At 44.9% G+C, this 27858-nt stretch overlaps 1 protein-coding gene across 1 annotated transcript in view; it reads left to right on the forward strand.

Moving 5' to 3' along the window:
- LOC110521535 (glypican-5) overlaps positions 1-27858 on the forward strand; it is a 143546-nt gene that overhangs the window by 28434 nt on the left and 87254 nt on the right. The window contains exons 3-6 of the mRNA XM_021599137.3: positions 1040-1743; positions 5868-6025; positions 6334-6393; positions 11313-11435. Coding sequence (XP_021454812.3) covers positions 1040-1743; positions 5868-6025; positions 6334-6393; positions 11313-11435 — 1045 coding nt within the window. The remainder of the gene's footprint in view (positions 1-1039; positions 1744-5867; positions 6026-6333; positions 6394-11312; positions 11436-27858) is intronic.

The raw sequence follows: 27858 nt of genomic DNA on the forward strand, positions 1-27858 counted from the left end.
CATGGAATATTTTGTTCTTAATGTTTTGTATATTTAGTATGTTTCTCCATGATGTATATAAACAAAATATATATGCGTAGGCTATCCATTTTTATGTTTGAGCACTTTGAATAGGCCTAGCCTATGTGCTGATGGCAGTATTAGCTAATGCTCCTGTTAAAATGTCTCAGTCTCTGTATTGATGGGGGGACTTCCACCCAGTGAAAGCTATACTAGGCAGTATACTGTACTGTATATCTAACCCATCATAGGCTTTAATGTCTGTCTTCCATGCCGGCGATGTCCAGTAGCAGCTATCAGCCAAATGGAAGTGCATGACACAGACAGGTTCCCAGCCAAAGCTGAGTGATTGGTCTGCTTTAATTGGAACCACTAAGTGTCTGGTCACCTGTCCATTTCCTTAATCACGAAGCAATGACAAGATGTCTGGTTTATGGGTCGGTATGTAGGGAGCTAGAAGTTCTCATTCACCATTCAGTGTGTAGATAGTCCTTCTATATACTGTATCTGCCAAACACACACACACACACACACACACACACACACACATTGACTTCTCATTCTCTGTGAGCACTGACACAGCACACCGAACACATATCATCCAACACACAGAATGTCTTCCCTAGAATTACTCGCCGAAAGCAATAAGACAGGAACAATAGCATGCATCTGTGATGAGTAATATTACACCTTGGGACATTAGCGAGAACTCTGGGTGACTGTGTGTGTGTGTGTGTTTGTATGTGTGTGTGTATATACTATTGTAGCAGTTTCCCAGTTGCTGTCTCTCTTACATCTGTCAGAATGCCATCAAGACTGACATCCCAACTGGACTCAGAATCCCCCCATCCCTCTACAATCATATTATATACACACACACACACACGAGAACGAGAACACCTTACACAGGTACATGCACACAATAAGAAAAGCTTTATTTTTTTTATCCCTTTCATAACATAAAAGACAAGATCATTTATTTTTACAATGTGTTTTCACCATCCCTTCTGTCTCTCCTTTTCTCTCTCTGTTTGTACAGACACGTTCCAGTCTCTGCTATCCTTCACTCTGAACCTGACCACTGGTCTTTTTGACAGTGCCTATGAGCCCCTCTCCCAGGACGCTCGCCCCCTGGTGGCAGACCTCTTCTCCGACCTCTCTCTCTTCCTGGGAGGAGACGGCAACACCTCCATTGAGCGCTCTGTGCACCGCTTCTACGACAACCTCTTCCCGCTGGTTTACCGGCGTCTTGTCAACCCTGGGCTGGCCTCGGCCCCACCCTCCTCTGAGCACAGCGAGTGTCTGCGCATGACACGCCAGGATGTCAACCCATTTGGGTCCCATCCCCGTGTCCTGGCCGAGGGGCTGACCCGCGCTCTGAGCGCAGGACGGGCACTGAGCCAGGCGCTGGTGATAGGGGCAGAGGTGCTGAACGCCACAGAGCGGGCGGGGCTGGCCAGGGAGTGTGGGCGGGCTCTGGTGAGGATGCAGTACTGCCCCCACTGCAGGGGCCTGACCCTGATCCGGCCGTGTGGAGGACTGTGTCTGAATGTGATGCGGGGATGCTTGGTAGGGCTCTCGGAGCTGGACGGGCCCTGGAGGCGCTACGTGGCCCTGCTGCAGGAACTGACAGGGGCCCTGGCTGAAGGCCACGACCTGGAGCTGGCTCTGCAGGGCATCAGGAACCACGTCAATGACGCTATCCTGCACGCACAGCTGCACGGGCCACGCATCAGTGCCATCGTGAGTCAGTTCCTCACCCACCACTCATACTTCACCTGTCATAGGACTGTACTAATATGACATACCTCTTAAGGCCCATGATGAGACCACTTGGGCACATGACCATCCCTCACACCATTCATTTACATCACAGGACACATGCAACAAAAATAATATTGGTAGGTCTCATCTGTCATATAAAACTGTTCTCTTAGGTCTTTGGGTTCTCTATTAATGACACCCACAAAAGAACTCTCAAGACTCTTCTGTGCAGCTCTGTGGTTGGCTTCTGTGGCTGAGTGGCTGCCTGGACGGGGGGCATGAGGCTGGCATGGACCTTCTCTCTTGGCTTTGGACTCAAGGGGCTAGGAGATGGGAGGCTGGCAGGTTTCTTGGTACTTGTAAAGCAGGGGACAAGAGAAGAGAGGAGGGAGAATTTGCTAAATTCCACCAAAGCTGAATGTATCACAGAGGGCCAAGCAAACAATACACTTTTTTACTTAGAATGACAGATAGGATATTATCTCTTTGCTCACACAAAAGAGAACCTGTGGTGTAGAGAGACATAGATACATATCTGATTCTAGCTGTTTTTCCTGAGTGATTTAGTTTAATGGGCTTGAATATTAAGTTCTAGCTCCAATGATAGGTAGGATTATGGTAATGATGACAACTGTGGGCCTGATTAGATTGTGGTTATGAATATGATTATAATTGACTTTATGATAATGAGACATGAAAGATTACACTATATAACACATACCTGTCTATGTTGTGCAGAGATGTTTGGGGGACAGGAGTGGGGGTCTGTGAGGGCCAGAGATGTTAGGGGGACTGGAGTGGCGGGTCTGTGGGGGCCAGAGATTTTAGGGGGACAGGAGTGGGGGTCTGTGGGGCCAGAGATTTTAGGGGGACAGGAGTGGGGGTCTGTGAGGGCCAGAGATGTTAGAGGGAATGGAGTGGTGGGTCTGTGGGGCCAGCATCCCTCCCCATCCCATCAGCACCCCTCTCTGTTACTGACATTGTCATTGTAGTAGTGTATTTACAGTCTGCCTGCCACCCCCAGGATCCAGTGTTGCTCATTCGCTGGTTCAACATGGCTAGGATGGCTGGGTCTCAGGTTACCCCCAGGATCAAGTGTTGCTCATTCGCTGGTTCAACATGGCTAGGATGGCTGGGTCTCAGGTTAGCCCCAGGATCAAGTGTTGCTCATTCGCTGGTTCAACATGGCTAGGATGGCTGGGTCTCAGGTTACCCCCAGGATCAAGTGTTGCTCATTCGCTGGTTCAACATGGCTAGGATGGCTGGGTCTCAGGTTCCCCCAGGATCAAGTGTTGCTCATTCGCTGGTTCACCATGGCTAGAATGGCTGGGTCTCAGGTTAGCCCCAGGATCAAGTGTTGCTCATTCGCTGGTTCAACATGGCTAGGATGGCTGGGTCTTAGGTTACCCCCAGGATCAAGTGTTGCTCATTCACTGGTTCAACATGGCTAGGATGGCTGGGTCTCAGGTTACCCCCAGGGCTGGCATCTGGACCCAGAGATGGGAAGGGAAGGAGTAGGCAATGACGACTCATTCGGTCATATGACTCATTCAGTCACCTTCACAAACCTCTTCCTTTTCAACTCCTCTTCCTCCCCCTCTTCCTCCTCCTCCTGCTCCTCCTCAACTGTTTTCCATCTCCACACAGAGGCATGTGTGCAGGTGTGTTTATAAGTGTTTATCATTTATGGGGATTATCTTTCTAGATGTCCTGCTGCATGTCTTTCCTGTGGAGATAAACCTCCTACAGTAAGATGGAAGACAGCCGAGTATCTTATTACCTTATGCATGATGAAAGTAACAGACTACCAGATTGAAGAGATGTGGGCCTAGCTCTCTCTTTTCCTCTCTCCTCTCCTTGTCTTCCTCCAGTGACATGGTTTGTTGGACCAGTTTTCCAGTTGGCATGGGGAGAATTGCCTCCTCAGCACATCCATACAAACAATCCATTAGCCTATCTAGTTAAGTGTATCTAGGTGCCTGACGCAGCAGGAGCTGCAGCAGGCCAGAGCAGACCCCCCCCCCCCCCCACACAGCCTGCCAATCACTCCCTCTCTGCCAAAATGCAACAAGGTGGAGAGGAGAGTAGGTGTCCAAAACACTTAGCAAGGAGAGATACTGGAATGACGATAGACTTCAGAAAAGCCCCCCTAACACAGGTAGTGACTAACATTCTTTCACATTTCAGCAATATTTTCAACTCTTGCACCAGGTATTGCTGTAGCGTTGCAATTACTATTGTAATTAAGAATCTCTGAATCGGAATGAATACATCCAGTTGATTTAAGTGAAAATCCTCTGCAACGCTTCAATAGCTAATTATTAGTGAGTTATAAAATAGTTATCAATCCTTAGAATCCATACTGAAAGCTTTGGAGGAGCTAAGCCAGAGTTTGGCTGGGGCACGGGGGTGGCAGGGGCTCTAAAGAGATCCTGATTGACGGGATGCAGGGGCGCTTTGGTGATGTCACTCAAGCTCCGGCAGTCTTTTGATGAGTTAGAGTTCACTTTATTAGCATGAGCATACTCTTTGTCCTGCAGAATTGTGGGTTTTAAACTGTGTGTTTGTTTTCTGGTCTGGCATTGAGTTGTTTTGAGGCTTCCTAAAGGATCTGCCAGCTATTCAGTGGGTTGCCTCTGGTCCTGTCCAGCCGTCTAGAGCCCCAGTGAATCCCCTCAGAAAGTGTCTGTAGGCGGACCACAGACTGCCCTCCAGAATGCAAATCCAACTCTGGACAAAGACTCCTCATGCTGACTGGACAACCCTGTCCCACAATGCTTTGAAACTCAGGGCCTGGGACAGAGTGATGAGAACATTTCTGTGGCTAATCTCTGGACAAATAAACTTCTATAGGAACACACACGCACTGAGGAGGCTGGTGGGAGGAGCTATAGAAGGACAGGCTGATTGTAATGACTGGAATGGAATCAATAGAACAGAGTCAAACATGTGGTTTACATATGTTTGGTGTGTTTGATGCCGTTCCATTTTTTTCCATTCCAGCCATTACAATGAGCCTGACACACACACACACACACACACACACACACACACACACACACACACACGAGTACGTCTTCCCTAAGGCTATCCAACAACAGTTACAATTAGGGGTGATAGGGCAAGCAGATTCCCTTGGTCTTTGGCTTCCCTCTTATAAAAAAGAGGACATTTCCCAGATGTATACAAACACATCCTCACAAGTGATACACATGAATATACACACATACCCTTAATGTCAGTGAGCTCGATTGCTGTCTAATCTCTGGGGAAGGCAGTGTGTGTCTCTGTTGGTGTCAGTGGTTTTGTCCCAGCTTTATGTTGGCCTACACCCTAACTCAGAGCTCAGCTTTCTGAAAACGTCCATATTTCACTGTTTCACAGCACCCTACTTACTGTCCAGGGGCCAAATGAGCTAATTCCATTAGAGAGCCTTTAAAGCCTGTCCACAGCTGTGTGGGTGGGAGTGGTAAATGGGATCCATGTCACATCGGCCTATAACTCACTCCCAGCTACTCTACACAGAAGGCTGGATATGAGAGAGAGAGAGAGAGAGAGAGAGAGAGAGAGGGGGAGGGAGAGAGAATACATCATCTCAGCTTTTCTTTTTGGGCAGGCCACCGGTTGCTGACAATTTTTAACGTCAGCGCATACCCTCTCTCTCTCTCTCTCTCTCTCTCTCTCTCTCTCTCTCTCTCTCTCTCTCTCTCTCTCTCTCCCCCCCCCCCCCCCCCCAGCGTCTGGACAATAAGTCATAAGAGGGAAGGAAAGAGAAATGCAACACCATAGCAGCATCTGCATATCCACTGGCCCCTGGTGATATCAGTTGTCTAGCGACTGGATCATTCTTTTCTGTGCAGTATCATAGTTCTGTGTTCGTTCTGGTTTTAGGCAAGAATAATCACCATTGTGTCACTGATGATTTCCACAGCATGAGCCCTGCACATCTGCAACATATTCTTATCATTGTGTTCTCACATACTGTAGAGTGACTCTGTTAGGGATGTAATGGGCACCCTCTTTTTTCACACAGTCTAATTTCCTTCTCTGCCCACCCTTCACCCCCCCCCTCTCCACCCCTCTCTCCTATCCCTCTCTCTTAGGTTGATAAAGTATGTGGGCCTCTCACAGACACTCCGTCAGTGACAAGCATACGTTCCACCCTGAAGGTCATGACCTCTGTGAGTACCTCCCCGACCTCGATGGTGATGACATCCTCCCCAGCTGAGGTCACACGGGACCACTTGTCACATACCAGGAGGTGAGAGAGAGAGGCGGCCATAGTGTCTGGTTAGCTGCCTTAGAGTGGTTGGTGTTGTAGCTGGTTGGCATGCTGTGTTCCACATGTATTTGCGCATTGCAGTATGAGTTACTTAGAAGCACACTTTGCCACATATATTTTTTGTCAAACAAGCTTTCTCTATAATTATGTTTTTTTACATTTTGAAGTTATGTTTTCCCTCTCCTTCGCATTGACTTGTGTTTGCTTTGCATTGGATCCCTGCTATTCCTACACCATCTCTCTCATCCTCTCTCCTCCTCTCCCTGACCATGATCACATCCTCCCAGGTCCTTTCCTCTGAAACCATCCAAGAATAATAAGCCTAGAAGTCTAAAAAAGATCTCAAGGTAAGCATGAAGCCCAGCATCTCCCCCTCGCTCGTTAATGTGGCCGTCTGACATGGAGTACAGGGGTTGGCCACCAGCGACACATTATGTCACCTTAATAAATCTACATACAGTGCCTTCAGAAAGTCTTCACACCCCTTGATTTTTTCCACATTTTGTTGTGTTACAACCTGAATTCAAAATTGATTCAATTGACATTTTGTGTCACTGATCTACACACAATATCCCATAATGTCAAAGTGGAATTATGTATTTAGACATTTGTACAAATTAAAAATGAAAAGCTGAAATGTCAATCAGTATTCAACCCTTTTGTTATGGTAAGCCTAAATAAGTTCAGGAGTAAAAATGTGCTTAACAAGTTACATAATAATTTGCATGGACTCACTCTGTGTGCAATAATAGTGTTTAACATTATTTTTTCATGACTACCTCATCTCTGTACCCCACGCATACAATTATCTGTAAGCTCCCTCAATCGAGCAGTAAATTTCAAGCACAGATTCAAACACAAAGATGAATGAGGTTTTCCAGTGGTTCGCAAAGGGCACCTATTGGTAGATGGGTATAAAAACAACAGACGTTGAATATCCCTTTGAGCATGGTGCAGTTGTTAATTACACTTTGGATGGTGTATCAATACCCCCAGTCACTACAAAGATATAGGCACCCTTCCTACAGTGCATTTGGAAAGTATTCAGACCCCTTGACTTTTTCCACATTCTGTTACGACTTGTTCTAAAATTGACTAAATTGTTTTTTCTACACAAAATATCCCATAATGACAAGGCAAAAATTGTTTTGTTTTTTACATTTTAGCAAATTTATTACAAATACAAAACGGAAATATCACATTTACTTAAGTATTCAGACCCTTTATTCAGTACTTTGTTGAAGCACCTTTGGCAGCGATTACATCCTTGAGTCTTCTTGGGGAGTTTCTCCCATTCTTCACTGCAGATCCTCTCAAGCTCTGTCAGGTTGGATGGGGAGCGTCGCTGCACAGCTATTTTCAGGTCTCTCCAGAGATGTTCGATCGGGTTCAAGTCCGGGCTCTGGCTGAGCCACTCAAGGACTTTCAGAGACTTGTCCCGAAGCCACTCCTGCGTTGTCTTGGCTGTGTGCTTAGGGTCGTTGTCCTGTTGGAAAGTGAACCTTCGCCACAGTCTGAGGTGCTGAGTGCTCTCGAGCAGGTTTTCATCAAGGATCTCTCTGTGGGCCTCCTGGGTGGCACAGTGGTCTAGGGCACTGCATTGCAGTGCTAGCTGTGCCACCAGAGATTCTGGGTTCGAGCCCAGGCTCTGTCCCAGCCGACCGCGACCGGGAGGCCCATGGGGCGGCGCACAATTGGCCCAATGTCGTCCGGGTTAGGGAGGGTTTGGCTGGCAGGGATATCCTTGTCTCATCGCGCACTAGCGACTCCTGTGGCGGGCCGGGCGCAGTGTATGCTGACCAGGTCGCCAGGTGTACTGTATTTCCTCCAACACATTGGTGCGGCTGGCTTCCGGGTTGAAAAAAAAAAGTATCTCTCTGTACTTTGTTCTGTTCATCTTTCCCTCATCTTTCCCTCGAGTCTCCCATTCCTTCCCGCTGAAAAATCCCCCCACAGCATGATGCTATGTTGATAGCATCATGCTGTGGGGATGTTTTTCAGCAGCATGGTCTCAATATTGGTTTCACCAGACCAGAGAATCTTGTTTCTCATGGTCTGTGAATCTTTTGACAAACTCCAAGCGGGCTGTCATGTGCCTTTTTAGTGAGGAGTAGCTTCCGCCTGGCCACCAATCAAATGCTTGATTGGTGGAGTCTCTGCAATGGTTGTCCTTCTGGTAGGTTCTTCCATCTCCACAGAGGAACTCTATAGCTCTGTCAGAGTGACCATCAGGACCATGTGTGACCAAGGCCCTTCTCCCCCGATTGCTCAGTTTGACCGGGCAACCAGCTCTTGGTGGGTCCAAACTTCTTCCATTTAAGAGTGATGGATGCCACTGTGTTCTTGGGGACCTTCAATGCTGCAGAATGTTTTTTGTATCCTTCCCCAGATCTGTGCCTCGACACACACCTGTCTCGGAGCTCTATTCCTTCGGCCTCATGGCTTGGTTTTTGCTCTGACACGCATTGTCAACTGTGGGACCTTATACAGTGGGGCAAAAAAGTATTTAGTCAGCCACCAATTGTGCAAGTTCTCCCACTTAAAAATATGAGAGAGGCCTGTAATTTCCATCATAGGTACACTTCAACTATGACAGACAAAATGAGGAAAATAAATCCAGAAAATCACATTGTAGGATTTTTAACTAATTTATTTTCAAATTATGGTGGAAAATAAGTATTTGGTCAACAACAAACAAGCAAGATTTCTGGCTCTCACAGACCTGTAACTTCTTCTTTAAGAGGCTCTTCTGTCCTCCACTCGTTACCTGTATTAATGGCACCTGTTTGAACTTGTTATCAGTATAAAATACACTTGTCCACAACCTCAAACAGTCACACTCCAAACTCCACTATGGCCAAGACCAATGAGCTGTCAAAGGACACCAGAAACAAAATTGTAGACCTGCACCAGGCTGGGAAGACTGAACCTGCAATAGGTAAGCAGCTTGGCTTGAAGAAATCAACTGTGGGAGCAATTATTAGGAAATGGAAGACATACAAGACCACTGATAATCTCCCTCGATCTGGGGCTCCACGCAAGATCTCACCCCGTGGGGTCAAAATGATCACAAGAACGGTGAGCAAAAAACCCAGAACCACACGGCGGGACCTAGTGAATGACCTGCAGAGAGCTGGGACCAAAGTAACAAAGCCTACAGCCTAAGATTGGGAGAATGTCATATGGTCAGATGAAACCAAAATAGAACTTTTTGGTAAAAACTCAACTCGTCGTGTTTGGTGGACAAAGAATGCTGAGTTGCATCCAAAGAGCACCATACCTACTGTGAAGCATGGGGGTGGAAACATCATGCTTTGGGGCTGTTTTTCTGCAAAGGGACCAGGACGACTGATCCGTGTAAAGGAAAGAATGAATGGGGCCATGTATCGTGAGATTTTGAGTGAAAACCTCATTCCATCAGCAAGGGCATTGACGATGAAACGTGGCTGGGTCTTTCAGCATGACAATGATCGCAAACACACCGCCTGGGCAACGAAGGAGTGGCATGGTAAGAAGCATTTCAAGGTCCTGGAGTGGCCTAGCCAGTCTCCAGATCTCAACCCCATAGAAAATCTTTGGAGGGAGTTGAAAGTACGTGTTGCCCAGCAACAGCCCCAAAACATCACTGCTCTAGAGGAGATCTGCATGGAGGAATGGGCCAAAATACCAGCAACACTGTGTGAAAACCTTGTGAAGACTAGATTGCAGCACTCCATCAACCAGGCCTTTATGGTAGAGTGGCCAGACAGAAGCCACTCCTCAGTAAAAGGCACTTGACAGCCCGCTTGGAGTTTTCCAAAAGTCACATAAAGGACTCTCAGACCATGAGAAACAAGATTCTCTGGATTGATGAAACCAAGATTGAACTCTTTGACCTGAATGCCAAGCCTCACGACTGGAGGAAACCTGGCATCATTCCTACAGTGAAGCATGGTGGTGGCAGCATCATGCTGTGGCGTCACTCCCCCCTCCAACCTGACAGAGCTTGAGAGGATCTGCAGAGAAGAATGGGATAAACTCCCCAAATACAGGTGTGCCAAGCTTGTAGCTTCATATCCAAGAAGACCCGAGGCTGTAATCGCTGCCAAAGGTGCTTCAACAAAGTACTGAGCAGAGTCTGAATTTGTATGTAAATGTGATATTTCAGTTGTTTTTTATTATAAATGTGCAAAAAAAATGTGTTTTTGCTTTGTCATTATGGGGTATTGTGTGTAGATTGAGGGGGGGAAATTATTGAATCAATTTTCAAATAAGGTTGTAACTGAGGATGTATCAGCAACATTGTAGTTACTCCACAGTACTAACATAAATGACAGACTGAAAGATGGAAGCCTATACAGAATAAAAATATGTCGAAACATGCATCCTGTTTGCATTAAAGTAATGTAATACTGCAAAAAAATTTAGCAAATAAATAAACTTTTTGTTCTGAACACAAAGCGTTATATTTGTGGCAAATCCAGTACATCGCTGAGACCACTTCATATTTTAAAGCGTGGTGATGGCTGCATCATGTTATGGGTATGCTTGTCATCGGCAAGGACAAGGACGTTTTTTAGGATAAAAATAAACGGAATAGAGCTAAGCACAGGCAAATTCCTTGGGAAAACTTGGTTCAGTCTGCTTTCCAACATTCACTGGCAGACAAATTCACTTTTCAGCAGGACAATTACCTAAAACATAAGGCCAAATATGCACTGGAGTTGCTTTTCAAGATGATGTTGAATATTCCAGAGTGACCTAGTTACAGTTTTGACTTAAATCGGCTTTAAAATCTATGCTAAGACTTGGAAATGGCTGTCTAGAAATGATCAACAACGAGCTTGAAGAATTTTTTAAAGAATAATGGGCAAATATTTTACAATCCAGGTGTGCAAAGCTCTTAGAGACTTATCCAGAAAAACTCAAAGCTGTAATTGCTGCCAAAGGTGATTCTAACATGTATTGACTTAGGGGGTGGGAAACTTATCTAATGAAGTTCTATTAGTGTTTCATTTTCCATCTCTTTTTTAAACCACTTTGACATTACATAGTATTTTGTGTAGATCGTTGACTAACAAAATTACAATGAAATCAATTTTAATCCTACTTTGTAACACAACAAAATGTGGAAAAAGTCAAGGGGTGTGAATACTGTCTGAAGGGCACCTCAATGAATATACATTCGATTCTATGATATTGTGGTTATGATCAGCACCCCCACCCTCTCTCGTTCTTCCCTCTCCCCTCTCTGTCTCCCTTTTCCTCGCTCTCTCCTCTACCTCAGAGAGTTTATGGGCTATATCCAACGCTACAGGTCCTTCTTCTCTGCGTTGCCAGAGATGCTTTGTGAGAGTGAGATGGTGGTGGATGACTTCACCTGCTGGAGCGGGGAGGATGTGGTGGAGAGGTAGGAATGGACCCTTTCTATTGGTCTACATCTGTGTCTGTCACACTTAATTTAATTTAAAAAAATGAATTATATAGTGTCATTGACTGTACTTTTGTTTATGTGTAACTCTTTGTTGTTTTTGTTGCACTGCTTTGCTTTATCTTGGCCAGGTCGCAGTTGGAAATGAGAACTTGTTCTCAACTGGCCTACCTGGTTAAATAAAGGTGAAATAAAAAAATAAAAAAATAATGGGCTTAGCCTTTCTGTTACGTTCTCTATACAGGTCTTGTTGCCCATTAAAAGAGAGAGGTTCTTTTGAATCTTTAACACATGATGTCAATACACATTAAGGCAAGTCACATGACTCTTTTCTATCCCATTAAGATAAATTCAAGTAATTGATGCTAACATAAAAACACATTCAACCAGGTTAAAAACAAATCAGATATCCTGGTCAAGCCCTTATTGACATCTGAGGGCATGGATTCTGGGTTTAAGGACCTAGAAGAGTCCACGAATGTCTGGTGTAAGAAGTTTCAAACCAGTGAGGGTGCATGGGGATAATGAGTTTAACCAGGGGGTCTATAGACATTTGGATGCCATGGATATTGGGAGCATGTCCCTAGACCTTTGGAGTATAGTGTGTTCATTTATAAAATTCTAGAGGCCATTCTCATGAAAATTACATTGGAAACTTTGGAGAAGCACCTTCCTAAAAACACACATGTAGAAACAAGCGTTCAAACACACACACACACACACACACACACACACACACACACACACACACACACACACACACACACACACACATATTCTGCCACTCTGTCCTATAATAACGTTGGTCATCCTGGTTACTGTTGAGTCGGATAAAAAGCCCATACAGCATGGACCACAGTGTAAACTGTTTTGTGTACTTATCTGACCACCCATTCTGACCAGCTCTCCTTGAATGTTTTGGGCTGGTGCAGAACAGCTTCCCCTCCTCTGTTGTGGAGTAGGCAGAGAGGCCCCATTCACCTAGGACTCCTGGGCTGGAACTGTGCTCCTCCACTATCACATTTAGGCCTCTGTTTTGTCCGCCTTTCAGCCAATTGAACTGTTTTTTTTCTATTCTTGTTGAATTCACTGGCCATGAAGGGGTGTTGGAGCCAGCGGAGAGTGTTTTTTTGAATCGCTTTGGGCTGGGAGTGCTGGTGGGGGTTGGTGTGGTCTCCCCTAAAGAACCACGGAAACCATGTTTTTTATAATACCAATAGCATTCAATCCACTCCAGTATTGTGTGTGCTAATTTGTTTGTTTAGTGGTTGTCTATAACTAATACTGTATCAACAAACAAAGGGCCCTCCCACCGGATGTCGATTAAGGCAGCCCCCTGCACCTCTCTGATTCAGAGGGGTTGGTTTAAATGCGGAAGACACATTTCAGTTGAATGCATTCAGTTCAACTGTCTAGGTATCCTCCTTTCCTTTCCTTCCCTATGGGAGGCCAGCTCCCCTCAGCCCACTCCAAGCTCTTCTCTATCCTGGTACCCCAATGGTGGAACCAGCTTCCCCCTGAGGTTTGGACAGGAAAGTCCCTGCCCATCTTCCAAAAGCACCTGAAACCCTACCTCTTCAAAGAGTATCTTAAATAATCCACCTCCTCACCTCGACCCCCCCCCATCCCCCAAAAAAGAAAGAAATAAAAACAAATACAACTCCTGAATCATCACGTGTACTTGAACCCCCCCCCCCCCCCCCCCCTTTGCTGATAACTACTTTATTGAGAAAAAGTGTACTTACTATGCCTGTGATGTGTGGTTGTCATATCTAACTAACTTTAAGTCACTGGCTAAATGATTAAAATGTAAATAGTAGGCTTGGGCTCGATTCAGTTAAAATTCCAGTCAATTCAGGAAGTAAACCGAAATTCCAATTCTCTTGTTGGTTTGTTGTGGGCTAGGGAGAGACAGAGGGGGTTCACTGGGGCTCCTGTGGGCCCTCTGTGTGGCACTATTGAAGGCCCCAGGCCTGGTGGCCATTCAGGCTTTGTGAACCTTGCAGAAGAGCAGAGGGAGGCCTCCTCCTCCCCTCCTAATGTACCTGCTGCCCCCCCACCAGGGACCACTGAGAGAAGGGTCTGTTCTCTGGCCCTCTGGGGCTGCAGCCTGGAGCTTGGAGCCTGGCGGCTGGAGCCCAGCCAAGCGCTGTGGAATAGGAGGGCACAGAGACACTGGGGCACAGCCACTCTGCTGACCTCTTTACAGTTTCAATTCACTGAACCCCGCCGTGCACCACACCACTCTCCTGTTTGACCCAATTCACTTACTGACAAATGCCTTAGCTTGTGTGGTTGCTTATGTGTTACCAGAAAAAGAAAAGTCTCTTTGCTGTGTTATCTGTCCTGAGACAGTTCTGACATTGTCTCTGTATTTTATTTATATATTTTTACATTTTCTATTGAACCTTTATTTAACTGGGCAAGTCAGTTAAGAACAAATTCTTATTTACAATGACGGCCTACCCCGGACAACGCTGGGCCAATTGTGCTGGTTTGAATTCAAACCAGGAACTGCCTCTTGCACTGAGATGCAGTGTCTTAGACCGCTGCGCCACTCAGGAGCCCCATTAGGTGTTCTTATAGATTGGTTTAACCCTCTCATGGTATGTAGGCAGGCATCATATATCACTTAACCAGAGTTCTCTGCATCTAAGAGTCAAAACAATAATTGCAAGGATTTAAATTCAAGCATCACATGAGTTTGGATAGGTGCCGTGAATAACCTCTTCTCATACTGTACTAATGCGGTCTCTGCTACCCACCCCACATTATGGGGAAACACTGCCACCTAGAGGATGTAACTAAATCAAATCAAATTTTATTGGTCACATACATGTGTTTAGCAGATGTTGTTGCGTGTGTAGCGAAATGCTTGTGCTTCTAGTTCCGACAGTGCAGCAATATCTAACAAGTAATATCAAACAATTTCACAACAAATACCTAATACACACAAATCTAAGTAAAGGAATGGAATTTAGAATATGTAAATATATGGACGAGCAACGTCAGAGCGGCATAGACTAAGATACAGTAGATAGTATAGAATACAGTATATACATATGAGATGAGTAATGCAAGATATGTAAACATTATTAAAGTCGCCAATAATGTCAAGTCTGTGTATGTAGGCAGCAGACTATCTGTGCTAGTGATGGCTATTTAACAGTGATGGCCTTGAGATAGAAGCTGTTTTTCAAACTCTCAGTCCCAGCTTTGATGCACCTGTACTGACCTCGCCTTCTGGATGATAACGGGCAGTGGCTCGGGTGGTTGTTGTCCTTGATGATCTTTTTGGCCTTCCTGTGACATTGGGGGGTGTAGGTGTCCTGGAGGGAATGTCATTTTTCCAAGATGGCGAGCAGTACAGACATTGTTTGTCGTTCTCCCATGTAAATTTTGTATTTTTCGTCTTTTTTGTAAAGATTTCAATATATTTTCAATCTCTTTTTCCATTTTTAAATTAAATATACCTTCCGGCAACCCGCCTCACCCAATGTGATACGTACCTGCTATTTTTAGACCTTATAGCCAGAACCTCCATCAGAAACTTGCCATCAGAAGTTAACCAGCTAATTAGCTACTAGCTCTTTAGTAATTGTTAGCCACTGCTAGCGGCCTTTACCTTTAGCACAGACACCAGACGCTTTTAGCCTGGATAACACTTGCCAGCCTGCCAGTCTGCACAGCGCGTTATCAACCCTGAGCATATCGGACTGTTTTTCTCCACTACAACATTGGATTCCTGCCGTAAGCCCTGGACCATTGCTCCTGATCATTGCAGCTAGCTAGCTGCCACCGAGTGGCCCAGCCCCAAAGCTAGCCTTGAGCCAGGCCCATCTCCCGGCCTGCTCAGTGGACCCTATGATCACTCGGCTACACAGCTGATGCCTCCCGGACTCTTCACTAACACGACTAGAATCCACTACACCACCGGATTCTTGCTGTAAGTTCTGGACCTTTGCGTCGGATCATCGCTGCTAGCTAGCTGTTATCGAGTGGCTATAGTGGCTAACGCTATTGTCCCGAAGCTAGCAAAAGTTATCCGCGAGCCAGGCGCATCTCCCGGCTAGCAAACAAAATTACTCCATTTACAATACCTATTTGAACACCCTTTGTCGACACGGAGCCCCGCCGTTCCATCACGACTGGTCTGCCGACGTAATTCCATCTGTTGTGCCCTCAATCGGCCTTTGCCGGACGTCAGAGCAGACGCTTCTACTAGCCCCGGCCTGCTAACTTTTTTTGAATGCCGTGTCTCCCGCTTGCTAGCGTAGTAACGACTACCTAGCGGCTTCCCTGTTTCATCTATTGCTGTTCACTGGACCCTATGATTATTGGCTACATAGCTGATGCCTGCTGGACTGTTCATTAATCACGGTACTCCAGTTTGTTTATTTTGTTTATCTGACGGCCCCAGCCTCGAACTCGGGCCCTGTGTGTAGTTAACTGACCCTCTCTGCCCATTCATCTCCATTTTACCTGTTGTTGTTGTCTTAGCTAATTAGCTGTTGTTGTCTTACCCATTGTTGTCTTAGCTGGCTCTCCCAATCAGCACCCGTGATTGCTTTATGCCTCGCTTTATGTCTCTCTCTAATGTCAATATGCCTTGTATACTGTTGTTTAGGATAGTTATCATTGTTTTATTGCACTGCGGAGCCCCTAGTCCCACTCAACATGCCTTAGATACCTCTTTTGTCCCACCTCCTACACATGGGGTGACCTCACCCAGCATAACTAGTGCGTCCAGAGATTCAACCTCTCTTATCGCCACTCAATGCCTAGGATACCTCCACTGTACCCGCACCCTACCATACTGTGTATATTATGCCCTGAATCTATCCTACCACGTCCAGAAATCTGCTCCTTTCATTCTCTGTCCCCAACGCACTAGACGACCAGTTTTGATAGGCTTTAGCCGTACCCTCATTCTACTCCTCCTCTGTTCTTCGGGTGATGTGGAGGTTAACCCAGGCCCTGCTTGTCCCCAGGCGCTCTCATTTGTTGACTTCTGTTACCGAAAAAGCCTTGGTTTTACTCACTGCTTTAGCACACTCCGCCAACCCTGATGTCCTTGCCATGTCTGAATCCCGTCTTAGGAAGGCCACTAAAAATTCTGAGATTTCCATCCCCAACTACAACATTTTCCATCATGATAGAACTGCCAAAGGGGGATGAATTGCAATTTACTGCAGAGATAGCTTGCAAAGTTCTGTCTTACTTCCTAGGTCATTGCCCAAACAGTTCGAGCTTCTACTTTTAAAAATTAATTTCTCCAGAAATAGGTCTCTCACTGTTGCTGCCTGTTATAGTCCCCCCTCAGCTCCCAGCTGTGCCCTGGACACCAAATGTGAATTGATTGCCCCCCATCTATCTTCAGAGTTTGTTCTGTTAGATGACCTAAACTGAGATATGCTTAACACCCCGGCAGTCCTACAATCTAAGCTACATGCCCTAAATCTCACACAAATTATCAAGAAACCCACCAGGTACAACCCTAAATCCGTAAACATGGGCACCCTCATAGATATTATCCTGACCAACTTGCCCTCCAAATACACCTCTGCTGTTTTCAATCAGGATCTCAGCAATCACTGCCTCATTGCCTGCATCCGCTATGGGTCCGCAGTCAAACGACCACCCCTCATCACTGTCAAACGCTCCCTAAAACACTTCTGCGAGCAGGCCTTTCTAATCAACCTGGCCCGGGTATCCTGGAAGGATATTGACCTCATCCCGTCAGTAGAGGATGCCTGGTCGTTCCTTAAAAGTAATTTCCTCAACATCTTAAATAAGCATGCCCCTTTCAAACATTTTTGAAATAAGAACAGATATGCTTGGTTCTCTCCAGACCTGACTGCCCTCAACCAGCACAAAAACATCCTGTGGCATCCTGCACTAGCATTGAATAGTCCCTGCGATATGCAACTTTTCAGGGAAGTCAGGAACCAATACATGCAGTCAGAGCACCTCCTCTCAGTTGCCCACTGCACCGAGGCTAGGAAACACTGTCACCACTAATAAATCCACGATAATTGATAATTTCAATAAGCATTTCTCTACGGCTGGCCATGCTTTCCTCCTGGCTACCCCAACCCCGGCCAACAGCTCCTCACCCTCCACAGCTACTTGCCCAAGCCTCCCCTGCTTCTCCTTCACCTAAATCCAGATAGCAGATGTTCTGAAAGAGCTGCAAAACCTGGACCCATACACATCAGCTGGGCTAGACAATCTGGACCCTGTCTTTCTAAAATGATCCGCCGCCATTGTTGCAACCCCTATTACCAGTCTTTTCAAACTCTCTTTCGTATCGTTCGAGATCCCTAAAGATTGGAAAGCTGCCGCGGTCATCCCCCTCTTCAAAGGGGCGGACCCAAACTGTTACAGACCTATATCCATCCTGCCCTGCCTTTCTAAAGTTTTCGAAAGCCAAGTTAACAAACAGATCACTGACCATTTCGAATCCCACTGTACCTTCTCCCGCTGTGCAGTATGGTTTCCGAGCTGGTCACGGGTGCACCTCAGCCACGCTCAAGGTACTAAACGATATCATAACCGCCATCGATAAAAGACAGTACTGTGCAGCCGTCTTCATCGACCTGGCCAAGTCTTTTGACTCTGTCAATCACCACATTCTTATCGCCAGACTCAACAGCCTTGGTTTCTCAAATAACTGCCTCGCCTGGTTCACCAACTACTTCCCAGACAGAGTTCAGTGTGTCAAATCGGAGGGCCTGTTGTCCGGACCTCTGGCATCCTCTATGGGGGTACCACAGCGTTCAATTCTCGGACAGACTCTTTTCTCTGTATATATCAACAATGTCGCTTTTGCTGCGGGTGATTCACTGATCCACCTTTACGCAGACGACACCATTCTGTATATATACATCTGGCCCTTCTTTGGACACTGTGTTAACAAACCTCCAAATGAGCTTCAATGCCATACAACACTCCTTCCGTTGCCGTCAACTGCTCTTAAACGCTAGTAAAATGAATTGCATGCTTTTCAACCGATCGCTGCCCGTACCCGCCCACCCGACTAACAGCACTACTCTGGACGGTTCTGACATAGAATCTATGGACATCTACAAATACCTAGGTGTCTGGCTAGACTGTAAACTCTCCTTCCAGACTTATTAAACATCTCCAATCCAAAATTAAATCTATAATCGGCTTCCTATTTTGTAACAATGCCTCCTTCACTCACATTGCCAAACATACCCTCGTAAAACGGACTATCCTACTGATCCTCGACTTGGGCAATGTCATTTACAAAATAACCTCTTTGTCACTAAAGCCCCATATAACACCCACCACTGCAACCTGTATGCTCTCGTCGGCTGACCCTCGCTACATATTCATCGCCAGACCCACTGGCTCCAGGTCATCTACAAGTCTTTGCTAGTTAAAGCTCCATCTTATCTCAGCTCACTGGTCACCATAACAACACCCACCCGTAGTACTCGCTCCAGCAGTTATATCTCACTGGTCATTCCCAAAGCCAACACCTCCTTTGGCCACCTTTCCTTCCAGTTCTCTGCTGCCAATGACGGGAACGAATTGCAAAAATCGCTGGAGACCTATATCTCCCTCACTAACTTTAAGCATCAGCTATCTGAGCAGCTTACGAATCACTGCAGCTGTACACAGCCCATCTGTAAATAGCCCATCCAATCTACCTACTTCATCACCATATTGTTTTTATTTACCTTTTTGCTTCTTTTGCACACCAGTATTTCTACTTGCACATCATCATCTGCACATCTATCACTCCAGTGTTAATTTGCTAAATTGTAATTACTTCGCTACTATGGCCTATTTATTGCCTTACCTCCTCACACCATTTGCACACACGTATATAGACTTTTTCTATTGTGTTATTGACTGTACGTTTGTTTATTCCATGTGTAACTCTGTGTTGTTGTTTGTGTCGCACTGCTTTGCTTTATCTCGGCCAGGTCGCAGTTGTAAATGAGAACTTGTTCTCAACTAGCCTACCTGGTTAAATAAAGGTGAAATAAAAAAAGAAGTTTGCCCCCAGTGATGCGTTGTACAGACTGCACCACCCTCTGGAGAGCTCTGCGGTTGTGGGTGGTGCAGTTGCAATACCAGGCGGTGATAGAGTCCGACAGGATGCTCTCTATTGTAAAAGTTTGAGGGTTTTAGGTGCCAAGCCAAATTTCTTCAGCCTACTCAGGTTGAAGAGGCTGTCACGCCCTGGCCATAGAGAGGCTTTTATTCTCTATTTTGGTTAGGCCAGGGTGTGACTAGGGTGGGCATTCTATGTTCCTTTTTCTATGTTTTTGTATTTCTTTGTTTTTGGCCGGGTATGGTTCTCAATCAGCGACAGTTGTCTATCGTTGTCTCTGATTGAGAACCATACTTAGGTAGGTCTTGCCCACATGGGTTTTGTGGGTAGTTTCTTTCTGTTTTGTACCTGATGGAGCTGTTTCGGTTGTTCTTTTTTTTACTTTGTATTTAGTGTTCAGTTATATTACGTTAAAATGGACACTTACCACGCTGCCTTTTGGTCCGATCTTTCCTGTTCCTCAGATGAAGAAGATTGTTAGAGGTGCTGTTGCGTCTTCTTCACCACACTGTCTGTGTGGGTGGACCATTTCAGTTTGTTTGTGATATGTACGCAGAGGAACTTAAAACATTCCACTTTCTCCACTGCTCTCCCATCGATATGGATAGGGGGGTGCTTCCTCTGCTGTTTCCTGAAGTCCACGATTATCTCTTTTGTTTTGTTGACATTGAGTGACAGGTTATTTTCGTGACACCACACTCCCAGAGCCCTCACCTCCTCCCTGTAGGCTGTCTCGTCGTTGTTGGTAATCAAGCCTACTGTTATGTCGTCTGAAAACTTAATGATTGAGTTGGAGGCGTGCATGGCCACGCAGTCATGGGTGAACAGGGAGTACAGGAGGGGACTGAGCACACACCCTTGTGGGGCTCCAGTGTTGAGGATCAGCGAAGTGGAGGTGTTTTTTCCTACCTTCCCATCAGGAAGTCCAGGACCCAATTGCACAGGGCGGGGTTCTGAACCAAGGCCTCGAGCTTAATGATGAGTTTGGAGGGTACTATGGTGTTGAATGCTCAGCTATAGTCAATGAACAGCATTCTTACAGTACATAGGTATTCCTCTTGTCCAGATGGGATAGGGCAGTGTGATGGCAATTGCATTGTCTGTGGACCTATTGGGGTGGTAAGCAAGTTGAAGTGAGTCTAGGGTGGCAGGTAAGGTAGAGGTGATATGATCCTTGACTAGTCTCTCAAAGCACTTCATGATGACAGAAGTGAGTGGTGGCCATCTTGAAAGCATGTTGGGACAGCAGACTGGGATAGGGAGAGATTGAATATGTCCGTAAACACGCCAGCCAGCTGGTCTGCGCATGCTCTGAGGACGCGGCTAGGGATGCCATCTGGGCCGGCAGCCTTGCAAGGGTTAACACATTTAAATGTCTTACTCACGTTGGCCACGGAGAGGGAGAGCCCACAATCCTTGGTAGCTGGCCACGTCAGTGGCACTGTGTTATCCTCAAAGCAGGCAAAGAACGTGTTTAGCTTGTCTGGAAGCAAGACGTCGGTGTCCACGACGTGGCTGGTTTTCCTTTTGTAGTCTGTGATTGTCTGTAGACCCTGCCACATACGTCTCTTGTCTCAGCCGTTGAATTGTGACTACACTTTGTCTCTATACTGACGTTTTGCCTGTTTGATTGCCTTGCGGAGGGAATGATTACTCTGTTTGCATTCTGCCATATTCCCAGTCACCTTGCCATGGTTAAATGTGATGGTTCACGCTTTCAGTTTTGCGTGAATGCTGCCATCTTTCCACAGTTTCTGGTGAGGGTAGGTTTTAATAGTCAGAGTGGGTACAACATCTCCTATACACTTCTTGATAAACTCAGTGACCGTCTCAGTGTATACGTCAATATTATTCTTGGAAGCTACCTGGAACATATCCCAGTCTGCGTGATGAAAAGAGTTTTGAAGCGTGGATTCCAATTGGTCAGACCAGCGATGAATAGTCCTTAGCACGGGTGCTTTCTGTTTGAATTTCTTCCTATAAGAAGGGAGGAGCAAAATGGAGTTGTGGTCAGATTTGCCCGAAAGGAGGGCAGGGGAGGGCCTTGTATGCATCCCAGAAGTTGGAGTAACACTGGTTGAGTGTTTTTCCTGCGCGAGTACTACAGTCGATATGCTGATATAATTTAGGTAGCCTTTTCCTCAAATTTGCTTTGTTAAAATCCCCAGCTACAATAAATGCAGCCTCAGTATATATGGTTTCCAGTTCGCATAAAGTCCATTGAAGTTCCTTGAGGGCCGTCGTGGTATCGGCTTGAGGGGGGATATACACGACTGTGACAATAACCGAAGAGAATCCTCTTGGGAGATAAAACGGTCTGCATTTGATTGTGAGGTATTCTAGGTCCGAGGAACAAAAGGACTTGAGTTCCTGTATGTTATTGCAAATACACCATAAGTCGTTAATCATGAAACATACACCCCCGCCCTTCTTCCCGGAGAGATGTTTATTCCTGTCGGTGCGATGAACTGAACTCCGACAGTATATCCCGAGAGAGCCATGTTTCTGTGAAACAGATTATGTTACAATCCCTGATGTCTTTCTGGAAAGAAACCCTTGCCCTGATCTCATCAACCTTGTTATCCAGGGACTGAACATTAGTGAGTAATATACTCGGAAGCAGTGGGTGGTGTGCGCGCCTTCTAAGTCTGACTAGAAGACCACTCCGAATTCCTCTTCTCCACCAGCATTGTTTTGGGGCGGCCTCTGGAATCAGTTCAATTGCCCTGGGTGGTGCTAACAAAGGATCCGCTTCGGGAAAGTCGTATTCCTGGGCATAATGCTGGTAGTGTTTGTGAGTTACGGCTGCTCTGATATCCAATAGTTCTTCCCGGCTGTATGTAATAACACATAACATTTTCTGGGTTAACAGTGTAAGCAATAATACATAATAAAACAAAATACTGCAAAGTTTTCTAAGAACTAGAAGCGAGGCAGCCCTCTCTGTCGTCTCCATCTTGAACCATCTTGTATCCATGTGAAAAAACACCAAACATTCCTTCAGGTCACCAAAGGTGACAACATCCATTACTCCAAACTTTCCCATACTGTACTGTTACACAGTTGCACTATGGATAAAACTGGAGCAACATTGTGTGCATCCGCAGGTATTTTCTCTACAGAGGTCTTCCTCTAGGACTCCCATATTAATATATACCATTTATCAGCCACTTTAAACCCTAAGTGACTTACAGACATTTTTTTTTGCATGTGGGCAGTCCCAGGAATCAAACCCACGCTCCTGGTATTGCAAGAGCCATGCTCTACCAACTGAGCTACATAGGACTACACAGCTACAGAGGACCACATAGCTACAGAGGACCACATTAACATAGTACCACATTAGCTGAGAATGAGGCATCACATTCCTGTTTTACTTTGACATGTGGTATCTACTGTATTAAGATAAACTCTACACTCAACAGCAGTGAGCACAGTTTACTATTAGTCTGTGACTACCATATTAAGGGACATGGACCACTAGAGAGCAGTGTTGTAGCGGCCAAGCCTAAACGTGTCCTCTGTTTTTGTCCCAGCCAGCCAGGCAGGTATGATGACAGCAGCAGAGTTCAAACTGGGTTAAGAATGTCCAATGAGGTCAAGTGGCTCAGTATGGGTTTCACAGGGAACTGTTTTTGTCTGATGAACCCAAAAGGAAGTGAATGAGGTGGCTGTTCAGAGGATATATTGAATTATTTGCTTCCAGGCTCTCTGTAGTCATAGTGTGTGCTGTGGCAGACTGTAATTGAGTCCCCAATCACTACTGATCATGTTCCCACAGGGAGGCTGGGGCCAAGGTGCCTTCTGACAGAATCTGGGCTGAGTTGACTTACTGCTCACTGCCTCTGTTGTTGATGTTGTTCTCATCTCTGCTGCTTCACTGGAAGCTGACTGCCATCAAATGGGCTTCTCATGGGAGAGTCCTCTTGCGTTGTGTGTCTGTGTTAGTGAGTTTGTGTTGGGGGGATGAAAGCACAGAGACGGACATAACAGTTATCAACTGAAAGCTTCAGAGTACAGTGTCTCTTACATAAGTCTGTAATTCTAGACCACACAGGTCATTGGTCAGATTCCAGGTTAGCGGTAATTGTGAAATAGTTTGCGCGCTCACATGCTCTAACATCTGATACCCTGTTCCTCACCTCCTCACGTTCTCTATTACTCCCATCAGGTGCATGACTGTCACCTTTAACCTTGATCCTGGGGATGAAATGTGGATGTCAAGATCAGTTTCCTGTCTGTTCCCCTTGTTTCCTTCTCCCTTATTCAGCCCACAGAGCAACACCCTAGCAGAAAATCTGGAATAACATAGGCTTGGGGAGCACATAGAGGGAAAACAGTGGTAACCTAGTAACGCCACCATGGAAAGCGTAGTTCTTACAGACACCAAAGCCTGACAAAAGACTATTCGCTGTCTCAGGTATCAAGGTCATTTATCCTATTGACATGTTAGAGACTCGTCTCACATGCATAAATTAGTCTACAGTTCGACACTGCCCACTGGGAACACCACCTCATTTCAATGTGGAAATGTGGGTAATTTTTGGTTGATGAGAATGAGAATTCAACCTTTATTCATCCTCTCCAAAAAAAAGCCAGGAGTTTATTGAATTATAACTATGCTGCCTACAGAGTGGCTCTACTTTGCTCATCGCGTTGTAGCGACTCCTCGTGGTGGGCCGGGCACCTGCAGGCTGACTTCGGTCGTCAGTTGAACGGTGTTTCCTCTGACACATTGGTACGACTGGCTTCCGGGTTAAGCTGGCGAGTGTTAAGGAGCGCGATTTGGCGGGTCATGTTTCGGAGGACGCATGACTCAACCTTCGCCTCTTCCGAGTTGCAGCGATGAGACAAGATCGTAATTGGATATGATGAAAAAGGGGGGTCAAAAATCTAACAATTTGGTGTGCTTTTAAATGCTTGTAAGTGCAGAGATAACATACTTAGATTACAACTAAATCAAAAATCAGACATTGTTTGGAATTTGGTTGTACTTTTAGATGCTTGATAGCATAGTGATACATTGTATTTATTTATCACTACACTATCAACCATCTAAAAGCACAACCAAATTCCAAACAATGTCTGATTTTTGGTTTAGTTGTAATCTAAGTATGTTATCACTGCGCTTTCAAGCATTTAAAAGCACAACAAAGTTCAAATGGGAATACAATGTCAGATATTTTGTATTTGTACAACAACTTAATGTGTTATCACTGTGCTTCATCTAATAGCACAACCAAATGACCTGGATTGTAGTTGAGATTTTCATTAAAAATACATAGTTCAAGTGATCAATGCTGGTCGAAATTCTACACTGATTATTATAGCAATTGTGAAGATCTCCACAGATCTACGAACTTTGCATGCTATGTTGAACATGCACACTTTCTATAATTACATAAGAAGACATTAATAGTTACAGTAACCTCAAAATGTGGCAGTGGATGTGTTATTCACTTTAGGTTGAATAAATACTGTTACATTCGTTTGTAACGTAGCCTTAACGTTAGGCTGTATTACCAAAGTAATTGACAACGCAACCAAACATCAACATTTAACTTCACTAGGGTAGGGGGCAGCATTCGGAATTTTGGATGAAATGCATGCCCAAATTAAACTGCCTGCTACTCAGGCCCAGAAGCCAGGAAATGCATATCATTGGTATATTATAAAACACTCTAAAGTTTCCAAAACTGTTAAAATAATGTCTGTGAGTCTATCAGAACTGATATGGCAGGCGAAAACCTGATGAAAATCCATCCAGGAAGTACTATTATTTTGAAAGGCTGTTTTTCCATTGAAAGCCTATCCACCATACAAAGACTTAGGACCCAGTTCACGATCTCTTTTGCTTCTTCTACATGTGGCCAGTCTGTAGGCATTGTTTCAGTTTTTTACTCTGAAAAATGAGGGAGATACAGCACTTTCAATGAGTGGACAGTGGACATTTCCAGACATGAGTCCAGCGTGTGATCGGGAGCGCGCATTTCTTGTTTCTCCTTTTCTATTGACAAAGCTTTTGTCCGGTTGAATTTGTTAACTTGTTGACTGTACTGCAAAGGTGATATTGAATTGTGTTTGGTTGTCAACGCAACCAAATAACAACATTTTAAGGAGATTTATATTTTTTGTCACTGACTAAGTCTGGTTTTAATTTAACTTTGTCTACAAAATAATTATTTATTTGTTGGATTCATGTCTCCATCTCATCCAAACATCAAAGTAAAAAATAGGACGGAATCAAATCAAACTTTATTTAAAGTGCATTTAAAGTTCGGTTTGATTTAGTCCTATTCTTTAACTTTTTGGTAGAGATGGAGATATGAATCCAACATATCAAATATTAATTTGTAGACAAACTGGAATTAAAGCCAGACTAAATCAGAGGACCTGATGGAACTATACAAGCAGAAGATCTCCTTGAAATGTTTATATTTGGTTGTGTTGACAACCAAACACAATTCAACATCCAGTTTTTCTACAAAATACAATTGATATGTCGGATTGACATCTCCATCTCAACCAAAAATCGAAGTTAAAGAGTAGAACTAAATCAAATCAAACTTTAAATGCAGTTTAAATCAAATTATATTTGATTTAGTCCTATTCTTTAACTTCAGTTTTTGGTTGAGATGGAGACGTGAATCCAACATATGAATTATTAACTTGAAAAATACATTTTAAATCAACCAAAGCTTGAAACAATAGGCCTATATTTATTGTCTACTTTTAGTTGAACCCTGGGTTGATTGAAACAATAGCAGTTGATGACTTCACAAATGCTATAATATTATAGGCCTAAATAGTATAATTGATTATATATGATTAACAGAGTATGGTTACATTTTATTTGCTTTGTTAAACCTACAGTTTGAAATGACGTCAGTAGCAACAGTGAGATCTCAATAATAATTATTACGATAGCACATTGGTAGTAGTTTTAACCAAGGCCAGGGCTGCTGGGCTTGGTTAAAACCATGGATGGGAGGCCAAGGGGTAGCTGTAGATAGATCAACTCTCCAGTCAGAGATGCTGCCCTTCCTATTATTATTATTATTTTTGATAGTGGATATAACATTGAAGATCTGCCGTTGTTTCAAAATTACAAATTCAACATATTTTATACAAGATTTGTCTATGTTGAAAATTGGTTACTATGACGACATAATCATGTGGTTTAAAATGTCACCTTTTTGCAAATCCAATGTATTTTCCACATAGATTCCACATTACAATACGTTGAAAAAACGTTGATTCAACAAGTTTGAGCCAGGTGAGTGGTCTTATTTGAAATAAATGCAAGAGTATGCTGTTTAGTAGTACAAATGTTCTTGTTCTTGCTGTAGTCCATAAATAGAGACGGTTCCATTTAGATCACCCAGTCAGTCACACAGACTGAGACTTCGCCATGACGCTCCATTGGATCGGAGAAAATAAGAGTACTGGTTAATTACAGTGGAGAAAAGAAATGCCCTCAATTATGTTTTCTTAGTATGCTAAAGGACGATCCAGTACTAATGACCAAAATGAGCTGTGAGGCTCGGGTCGTTTGTGACATCTGAGGATGAGTGATGTTAATTAGTGAGAGAAGCTATAGTGTTAACCTCCCTTTTTTCCCACACACATACAGTCCCTCAGGGACAAGTCCCTCAGCAGTTTTCCTGATGGCAAAGTGAGGGGTTATTTGTCAGATGGTTGGTCTCTTTTGATTGATAACAGTCAGATAGGATCATTCTGAACCTGGTAAATGCCAGCTTCTTGCTCCCCGCTGCACATGCAGGGGACTGCCTGCCGCCAGTCATCAGGGATATCAGGTACTGTCCTGAACTCTGACCCCCAGTCCCCCTCTGGCCTCAGGCTCCTCTGACACCACAGTGTCTTCTGTTACCTAACAACCTTCTAAAACAGGAATGACAGGAGTAATTTCATATTTACTTTCCTTTCCTTTGACCGTAAAGAGTAGGAGTAGCATTTAAAAGGGGGAAACTCAGGGGCTCTTGGAGGTTAGAGTTTTAAGATGATTAGTGGTTACATAGAGGGATCTGGCCCCTCCAATCAGGTACTTAACGGCATATAATGTGTCTGTGCTATGCTGTCTATTCCAGTGATGGATATCTTGATGTGGAGCAGTGAAACTTTCTGGTGATTCCTTCCTCTGAAGAGTGGTCTCCAATGACCTCTCACCAGGAAGCTGCCGGCCATATGGCCAATCAGAAGCTGCAGCTGGCCCTGTGCCTGGCTGCCCCACTGGCCTGAGGTCTAGACCCAGGTTATTTCTAGATTCATCGTAGCACTGGTTTCAAGTGTAAG

The sequence above is a fragment of the Oncorhynchus mykiss genome, chromosome 4 (genome assembly GCF_057628025.1).
Source record: "Oncorhynchus mykiss isolate SJ-2025 chromosome 4, ASM5762802v1, whole genome shotgun sequence".
NCBI lineage: Eukaryota > Metazoa > Chordata > Actinopteri > Salmoniformes > Salmonidae > Oncorhynchus > Oncorhynchus mykiss.